This window comes from Salmo trutta, chromosome 12 (assembly GCF_901001165.1).
Source record: "Salmo trutta chromosome 12, fSalTru1.1, whole genome shotgun sequence".
Lineage (NCBI taxonomy): Eukaryota > Metazoa > Chordata > Actinopteri > Salmoniformes > Salmonidae > Salmo > Salmo trutta.
Window position 1 is genome coordinate 31563121 of NC_042968.1, and position 16733 is coordinate 31579853.

A 16733-nucleotide genomic window follows, 5' to 3' on the forward strand; every position below is an offset into this window, starting at 1 on the left:
GCAGAATGGAGAGCAAAGGATGGTTGTGGAAGCTCAGGTTGTCCGGGTAGGGAAATCAGACTTCCCCTGGACATTGATATCGGGACAACATAAGGGCCACTCTGACACCCATACATTTCATGTGTGCTGTTGTGAGTTCTGAACTGCAAACTAACATAATAAGAATTGAAGAGATGCTTGGTTGAATGCCGGGAGGGAGGTGGGAGTCAATCCAGCCTGTAATTGAGTACAAGTACTGCTTCCTCCTAATTCAGCTGGAACCCCAGAACCTCTGCTTTGCTAGCACAGGTGACCACTGTTCTGAAGCATCTTTGTGGGGACACTTGATGCTGAAGAGGAAGTTTCACACATCCCCATATGCTGCATTCACCCCTCAAACTTACTCAAAACACACTTAGAGAAATGGGTTAGAGATGTTTTCTCTGCTTCTGTGCTGGAGGAGTCTCTCTGTTGCAACTTGTATTAAACCAGATTGATTTTGATTGACTTCATCTGCTCTTCTCTTTTATTCACCTCGGAAATCTCTATTATTACAGCCATTTAGGATGAAGTGAGGAATAATCACTGCTGGCGTGTGCTGATTCTGATCTAAACAGCATGATTGGCCACAAAAACTAACAAGGAGTAGTAATCGTCTTGACACCTCTGAATATAAAACTACCTCCAAGCAGTACTTTTCCTAACACCTCTGAATATAAAACTACCTCCAAGCAGTACTTGTCCTAACACCTCTGTATATAAAACTACTTCCAAGCAGTACTTGTCCTAACACCTCTGTATACAAGAGACCAAATCATGTCTGACAACAACCATGGATGAACTGTGTCATCTTGAGGAATAGAGTTGGTCTACTGTTCAACAACCAGAGAGGGGATCAGGATCGGAGCCCTCGACATGTGTGACACATCCCTCATCTTTGGCTGTATAGTTGGCAGTGACAGAGTTAGGACAGAGTTCATGGATGGTTCTATGTTCTCTTGGCAGGTTTGGCAATCAGCTGCCTCTCTCTCTCCAGCTCCTTGTCTCTCTGTTGTTCTTTCTCCATAGCCTCCTTCTGTCTCTGCTGCTGGAGCTTCAACGCTCTTTTCTGGAGACAGAGAGACAAATTGTTTACAAAAATATTTCATCCCAGTTTCCCATTCAATTCAATGTCAGTGATTTCAAATTTAAGTTTACATTTAAAACAACAATTTCTTATCAACTGCTACCATAGAAAAGGGGAGAATGCATGGAGGAGGTGGAGGAGAAACTATGTGGTGAGCTAAGCAACAATAGTCCATTCTGGGGGAAATAAACATCCACCCACCTTTAGTTTAGTTGTCTTCTCGTGCAGCATGATCATGTCTTTACGTACGTTCACCAGTTTACCGTGATAAAACTTGGCCTCTGTGAACTGAAACAAACTGGTTACAAACATCCATCAGTCCTACAGGGAACAGGAGGGGTGGACAATGAAAGTATTCTCTTCAGATGCTGTGTATGTTTGAAACAACAGGCAGACAGACAGCCAGCCAGACAGCCAGCCAGACAGCCAGCCAGACAGACAAATGTACCAGTGAGTTTAGATCCAGTAGGGAGTTGCACTCTCTGAATTTGGTGACTTCTTGGTCCAGTGTGTCCAGCAGGATGACTTGGTTTTGACTGGTCAAGAGGAAAGGAGAGGAACATAAGAGCCTCAAACACAAGACAGTCACACACCACAACATCTGTAACATGGACAGAGAATACTAACTATCTTGTAAAGTAGAATCTAATTACAACGTGATCTGTGAATTATCATTATCCTCCTAATAAACTGAAAGATGAAACTGGACTAGAGGAAACAACAAGTGCATCCCAAATGGCACCCTATTCTCTTCATATTGCACTACCCTATGGGCCCTGGTCAAAAGTAGTGCACCTTAGAGGAAATAGAGTTCCATTTGGGATACAACCCAAGGGTTTGTTTTAATGTCTGATGTGATTTGAATACTAACTTGAGTTCCAACAGAGCCTGTTTGGAGCTGTAGAGGTCAGGCAGGTAGTGAGAGAGCAGGCCTTCTGTCAGTTTCTCTATGGCTTTTCTGTCCACTACAATGGGCTCTTCAATAGGGACTGATTTCTCTGCAGGCTGGGAGTCCTCTGTAGGCAGAGAGTCCTGGGGAGTCAGGCTGAAATCTGAGGGGCAATAACAAACACTTTGTCAATTCTAACCGGTCATATGTAGAAAGACCAGTCCCACTCCCTTCAGTCTGACCTCATGTAAGGGTAGGTCCATGGCCCTACACTTTTTGGGGCTTTTTTGGGACAGGTCTCGGAGGTGGCAGGTAGCCTAGCGGTTATGAGTGTTGGGCCAGTAACCAAAAGGTCTCTAGTTCGAATCAACGTGCCGACAAGGTGAAAACCCCTAATTGCTCCAGGGCCGCCGTTGATGATGGCAGACCCTGATCGTGATCCCACACTCAGAGTATCTCAGGGAGAGGGGGATATACAAACAACACATTTCCAATTCAAATAAGACAAATATACTGTAAGCACACACCAAATTATTTTATTATTATAATAAACATCTTTGGACCAAAAACTGGTGCAAACCCTGCCAGTGGAAAAGCACTGAAAAGTGACTGATTCACACTCTAGGGTAGACATGAACCGTACTGTCCTGGCTCCAATATTTAATTTTCACAATGTCTTGTCCAGCATGGTTCCAGAAACTATTGTGAATATGTAACCAGGCCAGCCCAGTACAACTCAACTTGGTTCTGTTCGGTTCTGTAGTCCAAATCTGGCATAAGGGTCTGATTCAGAGTTGAGATAAGCATGTGCAACTCATAACTAGTTACCGTAGCTGCCAGTGTTCTGAGGGTCACGCTGAGACGAGGAACCCTCATCTGCCCTCCCCTCTGTCTCCATGTTGGACATCACTGCCTGATTCTACAGCCTAAAGAAAGCAAGCAGCAGCAGTGGCAAAATTAGTGATGTTTGGCAGTGTGCCTGGTGTTTCCAGATTTCTATGAAATATGACCTATAATTACTTACAATATCAGTGAAATTGTTTTCCTTACAAAAAATGGTAATGAAGTATGTCAACAAAGCTTTTCTGTGTTGGAATGGTGTGGGCGTATACCGGTTATTACAAATATTAACACAAGTGGACTGCTGATTGGCCAGCTCATCCTTCTGAGGAGTATTACATCACACTATATGACAAAATGGCAAGCATTTTTTTAAAAGTTTGAGGTGGGTTTTTATTTTATGCAAATACAAGTATAGGATGAGTCAACAACATTATTTGGGTATGAGTTAACACAATATGAACTGTTCAAAGTTAACTTGTTTTTTTTTAAATGGTGCCCCACCACTGCTAAATGAATATAGGGGAAACACTGGAGATGTTAGCCACTTGGGCCCTTGAACCTACTGAGGGGTTGCAAACCCACTTCCTCTTGGAGAAGTGTGCAGACTTTTATTCCAGCCCTGCTCTAAAACGCCTGATTCAGCTGATCAAAGGTGATTAGTAGAATCAGGTGTGTTACAGTAGGGCTGGTGCAAATGCCTGAAAAGCCAGTAGCTATTCAGGGGAGGATTGGCAAGCTCTGGCTGAATGTCCTTTGTAAGTGAATGCCTGAGTCAGACAACACAACCAGGTAGCAATAAAATAGATCAACTAACTAACTAGCTAGTTTGATATCAGCACGTCTAGGAGAGTGCTATGGTGCCTGGCTATGCTAGCTAGCTATGCCATTCTGAATAAATCTAGAAATGCTGTCCTCTCTACAGTTAGCTAAGGCAGCAAAACACATGCAAGTCATTCCAAATGGAGGCAATCATGTTATATTGTAAAATATACAGATGATTTTGAACACTTTACCTTTGAAATTAGCTCTCCATCAACAACGGCAACGTCTGGAAAACATCATGTGACAGGGCGTCACTCATGTGACTGTTTGGACTTCCTGTTTGAACGAATCTGGCTTGATTACTTGTTTCTCAAACTAACGGTGCGATGTTGATGTTAGAGAAATGGTTTTGAACAGAATCAGAGTGAGGAAGTGGTCTCCCCTAGGAAAGGCTGACGATCGGTAATTTTAACGCTAATGTTGTAAGAGGAATGTGATGTTTTCAGCTCAGTTAAACTCGAGTCTCCGAGCTAGCTTGGCGAACCAATCAAGCCTCCCCTCTTCTGTCAATGGTGAATCGATTTGTTGGACGGATGAGTTGTTGCCAGACATTGTGTGTAGTCAACAAGATGTTGTTTTCAACGTTAATTTCTTTAATGACAACGAGGAATTTGCATGCAGACAACTAGCAAGCTGTTTTGATTCAGCCGAGTGTGGATGCATTGTTTGTTTTTCTGTTGGAGGTGCTGTTATCCCCATTTAAGTTCCCCTCGAATCATCAGAATTCTCTGAAATGGAATGGTTATCGTTTTCAGTGCATGAAATATTGAATATGTAGGCTTCCTTAAATCCATGTCCACCTCGGAGTATTCTGTTACACGGGTAGACGATCGAAACATACTTACAAATGTCAACCTGGTGTGCAGTTAGCTATTACATAAAAAATAAATTATTTATTATACTGTGCCGTTTTAACAGACATTGGGTGTGTTCTAAGTAACGATAGGACGTTTTCTTTCTTTCTGCTAATGATGAATAATTTCCATGTTTCAGGTGTGTCAACACAGATGTAACGTTACAACCACTGATTCAGTACGTTATAAGACGGCCGTATGGTGACATTGGAGAGAAGCACACCAAGCTCAGACCGGTATAATTGAACGTTAACAGCTCCTGACCTGTCAACAACTGGCGTTAACGATGTCAGGTGGTGCGAGCTTCATGAGCAAGGTGCGGTCCGCCTTTAGGAAGGAGCCTGAGGACTGGGACCTGAGCGACACGGCGCCCTTTGACCTCTCCGGGGACGAGCTCGCGGAGGATGAGGCGCCCAAGTTCAACAAACTCAAAGTGGTGGTTTCCGGTGAGATGGAGGACTACGCAGCAGGGGCACCGTCGAACGGCGTCGCGGTGAACACAGTGGTGGTGGATGATGACGATTCGCTGCTCGACTCGTCTTCGGGGAGTTTGGGGAGCCCCGGTGTCAACATGGACCGGTCGCAGTGTGAGAGCTGCACGAGGAAGAGAGAGGGGGTTAAACGGAGGAGAGTGATGAAGAAGTTGGCTTGGGCCTCAGTGTTGTATTTCCTCTTCATGATTGGAGAACTGATAGGTGAGCAGACAAAACACTACACTAGTCTGTTACAGGACTGACTACAGACTCTCATTATACACTTAGTACTGTGAGGTTAAAGCTGTGGCCTTCAAGTTCCAATCAAATCAACTTGGTATGATGTTTGGAACATTGACTTCCAAGTTCCAAACTGAAGTACCCTGAGTGGACATACTCACTAGCGCTGGTCCTGGAGAGGTACTGCGGTTGCACTGCACGCCCAGCGCTAGAGCACACCTGATTCCACTAACTAATCATCAACACCTTTTATTAGGTGAATGAAGAGTGTTAGTGACGGGCTGAAACTGAAGTCTGCCCAGTGTAGGCCCTGTAGCTCTCCAGGACCAGGGCTGGGGACAGCTGTAGACTGTACTCAGTTAGTTTCTTTTCAGATCATACATCTCCCACATCAACATTGTGATTGGATCTGTAGTCTTAGTCGGTCATACCCGTCCCTCCTCATACCTGGTCCCAGGTGAAGAGTGGAGGAATGTTCAACACATAGTGGTATTAGTGTACCTGTACAATCACCTGCTGCCATAACAATACACACATACACCTAAGATGACAAATGTATGTGTGTTTGATTATGTTCTGAGAAATAGCCGATTTGAATTAACTAACAGTTATCTGTGTGTGTCTGTAGGTGGAGATGTAGCTAACAGCTGTCTGTAGGTGGAGATGTAGCTAACAGCTGTCTGTAGGTGGAGATGTAGCTAACAGCTGTCTGTAGGTGGAGATGTAGCTAACAGCTGTCTGTAGGTGGAGATGTAGCTAACAGCTGTCTGTAGGTGGAGATGTAGCTAACAGCTGTCTGTAGGTGGAGATGTAGCTAACAGCTGTCTGTAGGTGGAGATGTAGCTAACAGCTGTCTGTAGGTGGAGATGTAGCTAACAGCTGTCTGTAGGTGGAGATGTAGCTAACAGCTGTGTGTAGGTGGAGATGTAGCTAACAGCTGTGTGTAGGTGGAGATGTAGCTAACAGCTGTGTGTAGGTGGAGATGTAGCTAACAGCTGTGTGTAGGTGGAGATGTAGCTAACAGCTGTGTGTAGGTGGAGATGTATTAGTAGGTTATAATGTAGGTCATGGATAGGCAACTTTGATGGGGTGGGGCCACAAAATCTGAACTCATCATGAGGGGCAGCAGTGGCTCTCAGGTCTGCATACCCAGTTCCATCCATACCCACATGTGCAGTCATAGCCGGCCCTAGCCTTTTGTGGGCCCTAAGTGACATTTTGTTGGCGATAATGTATTATGATGTGTTTGTCTCTGTGTCTCTAGGTGGTTATGTAGCTAACAGTCTGGCCATAATGACTGATGCTCTCCACATGTTAACTGACCTGATTGGGATAGTGGTGTCTCTGCTGGCACTGTGGCTGTCTGCTAAACCACCCACCAATAGATTCACCTTCGGACTGCATCGCCTAGGTAGGTTACTGTTACCCCTCTCCTCTTGCTCCATAAAAAGAACCATATTTGGTCCATCTCATCTCTGTGTCTCTACCCCCCATAGAGGTGGTCTCAGCCGGTATCAGTGTGTTACTCATCTACATCCTAACGGGGGTGTTGTTGAACGAGGCGGTGCAGAGAACTGTCAGTCAGGACTTTGAAATCAACGGAGATGCCATGCTCATCACTGCAGCTGTGGGGGTCGCTGTCAACCTAGTGTGAGTAGCTGAGTACACACCTGCATGCGCACACACACACACACACACACACACAGACAGAGAGAGCGGTCATTATGCACCAGAACACTCACCAGCCCTGACCTGACAGTGGGGAGGAGGGAGGGATTCCTGATTCCAGTTAGAGTGAATGAATGATGAAGCTTCCTTGTCTCCAGCCAAGGACAGCAGTGTGTCTGGCTGTAAAAGACCCACAGTCAGTGTATGATGACATGTCATAAACTACTGCAGTACAAAGGTCTTTTCGTCTCCACTCCACACTACTGGAGCTAAATTACTTTTCAATTGTGTGACTCGCTTTGTTAGAGCGTGGCGTGTGTAGAGTGTTGATGATGAGCGTGGCGTGTGTAGGGTGTTGATGATGAGCGTGGCGTGTGTTGATGAGCGTGGCGTGTGTAGTGTGATAAGCGTGGCGCGTGTAGTGTGTACAGTCGTGGCCAAAAGTTTTGAGAATGACAGTTTGTATGATGGCAATTTGCATATACTCCAGAATGTTATCAAGAGTGATCAGATGAATTGCAATTAATTGAAAAGTTCCTCTTTGCCATGCAAATGAACTAAATCCCCCAAAAAACATTTGCACTGCATTTCAGCCCCGCCACAAAAGGACCAGCTGGCATCATGTCAGTTATTCTCTCATTAACACAGGTGTGAGTGTTGACGAGGACAAGGCTGGAGATCACTCTGTCATGCTGATTGAGTTTGAATAACAGACAGGAAGCTTCAAAAGGAGGGTGGTGCTTGGAATCATTGTTCTTCCTCTGTCAACCATGGTTACCTGCAAGGAAACACGTGCCGTCATCATTGCTTTGCACAAAAAGGGCTTCACAGGCAAGGATATTGCTGCCGGTAAGATTGCACCTAAATCAACCATTTATCGGATCATCAAGAACTTCAAGGAGAGCGGTTCAATTGTTGTGAAGAAGGCTTCAGGGCACACAAGAAAGTCCGGCAAGCGCCAGGACTGTCTCCTAAAGTTGATTTAGCTGCGGGATCGGGTCACCACCAGTACAGAGCTTGCTCAGGAATGGCAGCAGGCAGGTGTGAGTGCATCTGCACGCACAGTGAGGCAAAGACTTTTGGAGGATGGCCTGGTGTCAAGAAGGGCAGCAAAGAAACCACTTCTCTCCAGGAAAAACATCAGGGACAGACTGATATTCTGCAAAAGGTACAGGGATTGGACTGCTGAGGACTGGGGTAAAGTCATTTTCTCTGAATCCTCTTTCCGATTGTTTGGGGCATCCGGAAAAAAGCTTGTCCGGAGAAGACAAGGTGAGCACTACCATCAGTCCTGTGTCATGCCAACAGTAAAGCATCCTGAGACCATTCATGTGTGGGGTTGCATCTCAGCCAAGGGAGTGGGCTCACTCACAATTTTGCCTAAGAACACAGCCATGAATAAAGAATGGTACCAACACATCCTCCGAGAGCAACTTCTCCCAACCATCCAGGAACAGTTTGGTGACGAACAATGCCTTTTCCAGCATGATGGAGCACCTTGCCATAAGGCAAAAGTGATAACTAAGTGGCTCGGGGATTTTGGGTCCATGGCCAGAAAACTCCCCAGACCTTAGTCCCATTGAGAACTTGTGGTCAATCCTCAAGAGGCTTGACACCGTGGACCATGCTGTTGTGGAATTACTGGTCTTGCTCTAGATTGTGTACAATTTGATAGGTCATTTATAAACCAATGTGTAATGACGGATGGTTGCAAATCCGTAGAGTTGTGCTCAGGTGTTCCACAAGGTTCTATTTTTGGGCCCACTGTTGTTCATTTTGTATATCAACAACATTGGGGATCATATTGAAACAGCATGTAGCATCAATCAACAGAATCTGTATGATTTAAAGCTGGTTCTGAATCCGGGTAAAACAAAATGCATGGTCTTTTCAAATGCCAGGCATGTTACCAATCATGTCATTGCTACATTGGCTGGACATACTATAGAGCAAGTCAAAGTGTACAAATATTTGGGTGTGAGGGATGATGTCCAGCTGAGCTTCACTGTTAATGTAGAGAACTTGATAAGGAAGCTCAAGCTGAGAATAGGTTTTTATTACCGGAATAAGGCTTGTTTTCCTCTGGAGGCCTGGAAGGAGCTGGTACGATGTACATTACTGTCGGTTTTAGATTTGAGTGTTCTATACATGCAGGCCTCAGCCACTACCCTGAGAGCACTTGATTCAGTATATCATGTGGTCCTCAGGTTCATTACCAATCAAAAACGTCTAACACATTGTGATCTCTACAGGCTGTTGGCTGGTTGTCATTGACCTTGCGTAGGCTTAAACACTGGTATACACTGATTTATAAGGCCATACTGGGTAAAATGCCACTCTGTTCTTTTTTTTAATCATGTCGGTAAATAAATATCAATTACGGTCCCATTGGCTTTTAACAATACCAAGAATTAGAACAGGTCATGGTAGAAATAGTTTTAGTTACTCAGCTCTGTGGTCCTGGAATTCTCTCCTGAACATTTGATGATCTAGTCATGTTGCTGGAGTTTTAACTCCTGGTCCATGTAAATATCAGTGTAATTGTCTTTAGGACAGTTTTTTTATTTTTTTATGTAATATGTAATTGTCTAGTTTTGTTTAGTGTTGTGTTAGTGCATGTAGGTTGTCTGAAACGTTGTTCTCCCTGCTGCTATTGGACCAGGTCTCTCTTGGAAAAGAGATGTTATCTCAATGAGGAAAACCTGTATAAATAAAGTAAAAAAAAAAAAAAAAAAATGTGGCGTGTGAGCGTGGCGTGTGCAGGTGAGCGTGGCGTGTGCAGGTGAGCGTGTGCAGGTGAGCGTGGCGTGTGCAGGTGAGCGTGGCGTGTTGTGACGGCCCTGAATTTCGTGGCCTTTCTCCGCTGGAGATCTGTTAGCGGATTGGATTGTCTGACTGACCAACTGACTACAACCTTTTTGTATACGGAATTTCATTTGTTTTGGTGTGATGTATACCGTGATTTATGTAGTTGAGGACTTATTAAGATTTGATACGCTTTATGGTTGTGTTAAAATAATTTGTTTTGATTGGTACTGGGTTTACGCTACACTGGGATGAACGGACAAACATTGCGTGACTAAGGTCACTTGAGTTCCCTGAACTTGTTTACCGGGCTGGACTCTTTTAGGTCCGAGGTACAGGACTTTTCTGGAGGAACCAGACCTCATTGTTATATTATGTGTGTGTGATCATTTATGTTGGTAATACAATCCATGCAAAAGAATACCTTTGTTTTGAAGTTATTTCCAATGTTTTAAGGGTTTATGGAAAGTGTATGTCCATCCTGACTTTTACATAAGTCCTTTGTATTGGTGTAGACTTGACGGACCAGATGGGACTCATTCCCTCCCAAACCAAAAGGAGAAACTAATATTTTCTCTGGTAGGCACAACCTACCTGGCATCCCTATAAATGATAACCTCAAGTCAAAACCATTAGTGTGTTGACGAGCGGGGGGCGTGTGTAGTGTGTTGACGAGCGGGGGGCGTGTGTGTAGTGTGTTGACGAGCGGGGGGCGTGTGTGTAGTGTGTTGACGAGCGGGGGGCGTGTGTGTAGTGTGTTGACGAGCGGGGGGCGTGTGTGTAGTGTGTTGACGAGCGGGGGGCGTGTGTGTGTAGTGTGTTGACGAGCGGGGGGCGTGTGTGTGTGTAGTTGACGAGCGGGGGGGGGCGTGTGTAGTGTGTTGACGAGCGGGGGGGGGGAGTGTGTAGTGTGTTGACGAGCGGGGGGGGGGGGCGTGTGTTGATAGTGTAGCCTCAAATCATGTATAGTAATGATTAAACGTAGTAGTACATAATTAAACGGCCACCAGAAGTTAAAGCAAACTGACAAATCTCTCTCCTCTCTCTTTATTTATTTAGTATGGGTTTCCTCCTGAACCAGACCGGTAACGGTCACCTCCACTCCCACGGGGGTCATGGTCACTCACACGGGGTTCCCCCTCCACCCTCACACGGCCATGGCCACAGCCACGGTGGCCCCCCAGCCCAGGGTCCCCAGGGAAGCCTGGCGGTCAGGGCAGCCTTCATCCATGCACTGGGAGACCTGGTCCAGAGTATAGGGGTCCTCATAGCTGCCTACATCGTTCGCTTCAAGGTAGGCTGGAACGTCTGACCTGGGAGCAGGAAGAGGGGTTAAAGATCCATTTATTTTGGAACTGTTTAATGTTGAAGGGATGAATGGGATGGTTTAAGGGCTTTCTTGGTCGGGCCAGGGTTGTGTTCATTAGTCCATGCAACAGAAAAAGTTGTATAACATTTTTGCAATGGCAAACGCAAATTACCGTTTCTTATTGCAGGGTTTCCCAAACTCTGTGCTGGGGTCCCCCTCGGGAGCACGTTTTGGCTTTGTACCTACGGTCCTGGGGTCCCCCTCGGGAGCACGTTTTGGCTTTGTACCTACGGTCCTGGGGTCCCCCTCGGGAGCACGTTTTGGCTTTGTACCTACGGTCCTGGGGTCCCCCTCGGGAGCACGTTTTGGCTTTGTACCTACGGTCCTGGGGTCCCCCTCGGGAGCACGTTTTGGCTTTGTACCTACGGGCCTGGGGTCCCCCTCGGGAGCACGTTTTGGCTTTGTACCTACGGTCCTGGGGCCCCCCCTGGCAGCACGTTTTGGCTTTGTACCTACGGTCCTGGGGCCCCCCCTGGCAGCACGTTTTGGTTTTGCCCTAGCACTACACAACTGATTCAAATCATCAATGCTTGATGAGGAGTCAATTATTTGAATCAGCTGTGTAGTGCTATGGCAAAATCCAAAACCTGTACCCAGGGGGAGCTCCAGGACCGAGTTTGGGAAACCCTGACTTATTGGACAAGTCCACATAGAAAGGAACTATTTGTTTGTTTCCTTCAGTTTGTGCCTAACGACCAAGCTGTTAGATTGACCTGACCTTTGCCCCCCTAGCCAGAGTACAAGCTGGCAGACCCCATCTGTACCTACATCTTCTCTATCCTGGTGCTGTTCACAACGATACGCATCATACGAGACACAGGAGTCATCGTCCTCGAGGGTGAGACAACGGCTACGTGTACTACAGTTCATATATTAGCCCGTGTTTCCCAACTCCAGTCCTCCAGTACCCCAACAGTACATGTTGTTGTAGCCCTGACAAACTCACCTGATTCAACTCATTGAGGGGATGATGATGATGATGATTAGTTGAATCAGGTGTTTGTCTGGTGCTACAACAAAACTGTGTGCTGTTGGGGGGACTGGAGTTGGGAACCAGTGTATTAGCCTATGTGTACTGTATGTGATTTAGATCAGTGGTTCGGTCTTGGTCTTGGGGGCATAAAGGGGTGCACATTTTAGTTTTCGCCCTAGCACTCACACTTGATTCAACTCATCAAGCCTTTGATTTGCTAGGGCAAAAGCAAAAACGTGCACCCCTTTGGGTCCCCAGGACCAGTAATAGGAACCGCTGATCTAGATCATACCATAATGTCCTGGAGAGACGGAGGTAATCTACATCATCATATTTCTGCTCATTGTTAACCAGACGGATCTACTGTCATCAGAACAAATGCTTATTCTATTCACTTCCTGTCTGACACTGCCATGAACTCTAACCATGATTATATAGAGCTGCTTTAATACTTAGTCCTGCACTAAAACACACTTTCAATTGCCTAATCTGGAGCTGTAAAAATGTCCCATAATGTTTAAATAATAGTAGATTGTTCTCACGCTATGAAAGGCACAAGTCTGTTGTAAACAACTTAGTGAACATGGCAACAAGACTCGCTAGAGCGAAACAATGTTAATGTTCTGAGTTTCACGAAACTGAAAGTGTGTGTTGCTGTTAGGGGCGCCCAGGCATGTGGACGTTCAGCGAATCAGAGAAGACCTTCTGAAGTTGGAGGACGTCCAATCAGTTGACGAGCTCAAAGTGTGGGCATTAACTGGTGACAAGACCTCGGCCCTCGCACACCTGCGGCTCTGTGAGTGACCTTTGACTTCCTCTCCTTTGTTAGTTGTACACATGGCATGTGGAGTGTATTCTGTTGATGGGTTTAGGAACTCTACACTCTGCTTGTATCTCAAATAGTCTTCCTGTGATTTTTATTTAACTAGGCAAGTCAGTTAAGAATACATTTTTATTTACAATGATGCTGTGCCAATTGTGCGCCGCCCAATGGGACTCCCAATCACAGCCGGTTGTGATTCAGCCTAGAATCGAACCAGGGTCTGTAGTGATGCCTCTAGCCCTGAGATGCTGTATCTTAGACTGCTGTGCCACTCGGGAGCCCTGGGGGACTAAAGGGGTGCACATCCTGTCCTCGACCTTCTCAACTGTATTGGAGAAGTTCCAAGGTCCTTCACCCTCGGACCTACTTTTCCAATGGATTTTAACAAGGAGGCGTCTAGAGATGTGAGGAATCGATGAAAGATAAATGATAAATGAAGAGCCAGTGTCCTAACCTATTTCTGTGCATTGTGCTTCTAGCGCCCTCTAGTGCCAGTGCGTGGGAGGACGTGCAGGCCAAGGCCAGACACCTGTTGATCCACACCTACGGCCTGACCAGGTGCACGGTGCAGGTCCAGACACACAGAAACAGGGCTACACACACCTGTGCACACTGTCGAGAGTCCACCACATAGCCTGAATTAAAAACGCACAGTCTGAGGACGTTAAACCAGACTGGTGCCAAAGCGTAGTGATCTGGTCGATGCCATCGCCAGGATATTTGGACAATCAGATGCACATTTTATTTTTAAAGGACAGCTGATTCCTCCTGGGCTGTTGACCTGCTTGCAAAGCTTTCTGAAGAGGGGTTGAGCGAATCTTAACTTTTCAACAAAAGATCTATAATAATCACCATTAAAGCCTGTAAATGTTTAACATTATTCCTTTTTTTTGGTACTTCTGTAATTGAACTGTGTTAATGTGTTTGTTTGAGCGCTCTATACTTTGACTGTAGGTGATATATTGTTTCCAGTGGGTTCATCTCAATTCTATTTCTTCGATTCCTTGCCGCCTCCTCAAAACACATTGGAGGAGAAGGTCCGAGGGGAGGAACATCAGATTCAGGGTGTCTGTCATCCTCTCCTCACAAGGTCGAACCACTGGGATCTACTCTGACCTGTTAAGGACCAATCCTAACATGAGATATGCACCTGTATGTAAAGTCTGGCACGCCAATGCAACAACTTACACAGAAATGCAAGTTAACTGTGTGAATATCTGAAGTTCGTATTGGTGTTCTAGTGTATCAGTGTTTGACTAGGTTGATGTGAGGCTGTGTCTGAAAATGTTACTAGCTGGCCAATCCTTTCTGCCTCTGTCCTTGTTTCCTCAACTCCTCAAAGTTAATTGGAGGAGAGGATCGAAGGTCCTACCCTCTGACGACCACCTCCAATGGGAATTGAGGGAGGAAAAAGGACTGAGGAAGCCAGTAACGTTTTCAGGCACAGCCAGAAATGAGGCCCGGGCCGTCTCAAAGGTCAATCCATACATCTGATCGTATTATTCATCTGATGATCGTGTCCATGTTGCCTTTGCTAATGTTTGAAAATGGCTTCTCCTTTACTGACCGTGTTGAACCAGTCGACAGAAAGGATGTGTTTTTATGTTGAAAGGGTTCTGAATTTAGAGTACTGACCACACGCACTTTGTTTTCTTTAACAGTTACCTTATTCTAGCTGAAATCAGGAAACTGACAATGAAAGTGACTTTGAATCATGTTTAATACTGTAGTAGGGTAATACATGACTACTGCTTCTAGTTAATATCAGCCAGTTTTATTTGCTCATCAGATTGATTGTCAACATTTCAGAAATGCAGTATTGTTCCATAAGCATCGAGGGCTGTGAGATGCCAATATGTATCATATGCATTATTGTGTGCGTATATAAATATATTTGGCATTGTCTTCAGGTCTGGGTTCCTTAAACCACTGTCAGTCTTCCTGTCCAAGCTTAACATGTTGGTTGGAACAGACTAAAATGACATTTTTCGTTAACTGCAAATCAGTTCAGTATATGCATTACCTGCCTTGTTTCGATTTATTTTAAAAGGTATTTTGTTTATCATGTTGTCAGGGTTGGCTCTCTACAGCAGCACTCAGTGTTTCAGTGATTTGCACATTCATTCCTTCAACCTGAACACTTAAGGCTCTGCTCCAATATCCACACTTGTGTACTACTACGTAGAATGAAGTATGGATACGTCCCAAATGGCATACTTTAAGTGGTAAACTAATATGGGCATTAGAACCGAGACTTCTATACCCTTAACATCAGGATGCAGTATTGCCTGGTTGTTGATCACATGATCAGCTGTTTGTTTAAATGATTCATGGTTATCAATGTTTGAGTTAATTTATCACTAGACTGAGACCTGTCTGAGTCTGTCACTCTCACTTCCCTTTAATCAACTGGCAGATTCATTGACTGGAAACATGTGAATGAAGAACCTGTTACATTTACAAATACATTTCTTTTGAACACTGACCTAAAGAGTTGTGGTTTGTTCTTCTAAAGGGGACTAGAGCAGAGGTATTCAACCCAGGATGCTGCTGGTAAGCTTCCTTGACTTAGCCATGTGTTGGCTAAGTCCGACTTTTTAAATCGGCTGTTAGCCAAAATACTTTTACATTTTCTAGCTAAAATAGACTTAAAGTTTACACTTGTATATTCCATTAACTGTGAGGAGGTCAAAATACACTGCTCAAAAAAATAAAGGGAACACTTAAACAACACAATGTAACTCCAAGTCAATCACACTTCTGTGAAATCCAACTGTCCACTTAGGAAGCAACACTGATTGACAATAAATTTCACATGCTGTTGTGCAAATGGAATAGACAACAGGTGGAAATTATAGGCAATTAACAAGACCCCCCCAATAAAGGAGTGGTTCTGCAGGTGGGGACCACAGACCACTTCTCAGTTCCTATGCTTCCTGGCTGATGTTTTGGTCACTTTTGAATGCTGGCGGTGCTTTCACTCTAGTGGTAGCATGAGACGGAGTCTACAACCCACACAAGTGGCACAGGTAGTGCAGCTCATCCAGGATGGCACATCAATGCGAGCTGTGGCAAGAAGGTTTGCTGTGTCTGTCAGCGTAGTGTCCAGAGCATGGAGTCGCTACCAGGAGACAGGCCAGTACATCAGGAGACGTGGAGGAGGCCGTAAGAGGGCGACAACCCAGCAGCAGGACCGCTACCTCCGCCTTTGTGCAAGGAGGAGCAAGAGAAGCACTGCCAGAGCCCTGCAAAATGACCTCCAGCAGGCCACAAATGTGCATGTGTCTGCTCAAACGGTCAGAAACAGACTCCATGAGGGTGGTATGAGGGCCCGACGTCCACAGGTTGGGGTTGTGCTTACAGCCCAACACCGTGCAGGACGTTTGGCATTTGCCAGAGAACACCAAGATTGGCAAATTCGCCACTGGCGCCCTGTGCTCTTCACAGATGAAAGCAGGTTCACACTGAGCACGTGACAGATGTGACAGAGTCTGGAGACGCCGTGGAGAACGTTCTGCTGCCTGCAACATCCTCCAGCATGACCGGTTTGGCGGTGGGTCAGTCATGGTGTGGGGTGGCATTTCTTTGGGGGGCCGCACAGCCCTCCATGTGCTCGCCAGAGGTAGCCTGACTGCCATTAGGTACCGAGATGAGATCCTCAGACCCCTTGTGAGACCATATGCTGGTGTGGTTGGCCCTGGGTTCCTCCTAATGCAAGACAATGCTAGACCTCATGTGGCTGGAGTGTGTCAGCAGTTCCTGCAAGAGGAAGGCATTGATGCTATGGACTGGCCCGCCCGTTCCCCAGACCTGAATCCAATTGAGCACATCTGGGACATAATGTCTCGCTCCATCCACCAACGCCACGT

At 45.7% G+C, this 16733-nt stretch overlaps 2 protein-coding genes across 3 annotated transcripts; one reads left to right on the forward strand and one right to left on the reverse strand.

Moving 5' to 3' along the window:
- Nucleotides 1-482: 482 nt before the first annotated feature.
- LOC115203346 (biogenesis of lysosome-related organelles complex 1 subunit 6-like) lies at nt 483-3936 on the reverse strand. Its single transcript, XM_029767971.1, has 6 exons — nt 3851-3936; nt 2823-2920; nt 1977-2157; nt 1554-1641; nt 1307-1393; nt 483-1087 (listed from the first exon to the last, which is right to left on the reverse strand). Exons 2-6 carry the CDS (start codon nt 2899-2901, stop codon nt 968-970), a joined length of 555 nt encoding a protein of 184 aa, XP_029623831.1. The 5' UTR covers nt 2902-2920; nt 3851-3936; the 3' UTR covers nt 483-967.
- A 1-nt stretch (nt 3937) lies between these two features.
- On the forward strand, nt 3938-15349 carry LOC115203345 (zinc transporter 4-like). 2 transcript variants are annotated; one of them, XM_029767969.1, is made up of 8 exons: nt 3938-4061; nt 4653-5208; nt 6491-6637; nt 6723-6876; nt 10759-10993; nt 11801-11906; nt 12703-12837; nt 13344-15349. In XM_029767969.1, the coding sequence occupies exons 2-8, from the start codon at nt 4800-4802 to the stop codon at nt 13496-13498; spliced, it is 1341 nt and encodes a 446-aa protein (XP_029623829.1). In that variant the 5' UTR covers nt 3938-4061; nt 4653-4799; the 3' UTR covers nt 13499-15349. The 2 variants fall into 2 exon arrangements, with proteins under 2 accessions (XP_029623829.1, XP_029623830.1); XM_029767970.1 differs by lacking the exon at nt 3938-4061 and adding an exon at nt 4069-4171.
- Nucleotides 15350-16733: the final 1384 nt, after the last annotated feature.

Bases quoted from the DNA above. Each gene is read 5' to 3' on its own strand.
- LOC115203346 (XM_029767971.1), bottom strand. From the start codon at position 2,901: ATGTCCAACATGGAGACAGAGGGGAGGGCAGATGAGGGTTCCTCGTCT. The intron at 1,394-1,553 runs GTACATTTGTCT...AGTTTGTTTCAG, and splicing joins TACTGGATCTAAACTCACTG to TTCACAGAGGCCAAGTTTTA. The intron at 1,088-1,306 runs GTGGGTGGATGT...CTCTGTCTCCAG, and splicing joins AGAAGACAACTAAACTAAAG to AAAAGAGCGTTGAAGCTCCA.
- LOC115203345 (XM_029767969.1), top strand. From the start codon at position 4,800: ATGTCAGGTGGTGCGAGCTTCATGAGCAAGGTGCGGTCCGCCTTTAGG. The intron at 5,209-6,490 runs GTGAGCAGACAA...CTGTGTCTCTAG, and splicing joins CATGATTGGAGAACTGATAG to GTGGTTATGTAGCTAACAGT. The intron at 10,994-11,800 runs GTAGGCTGGAAC...TTGCCCCCCTAG, and splicing joins CCTACATCGTTCGCTTCAAG to CCAGAGTACAAGCTGGCAGA.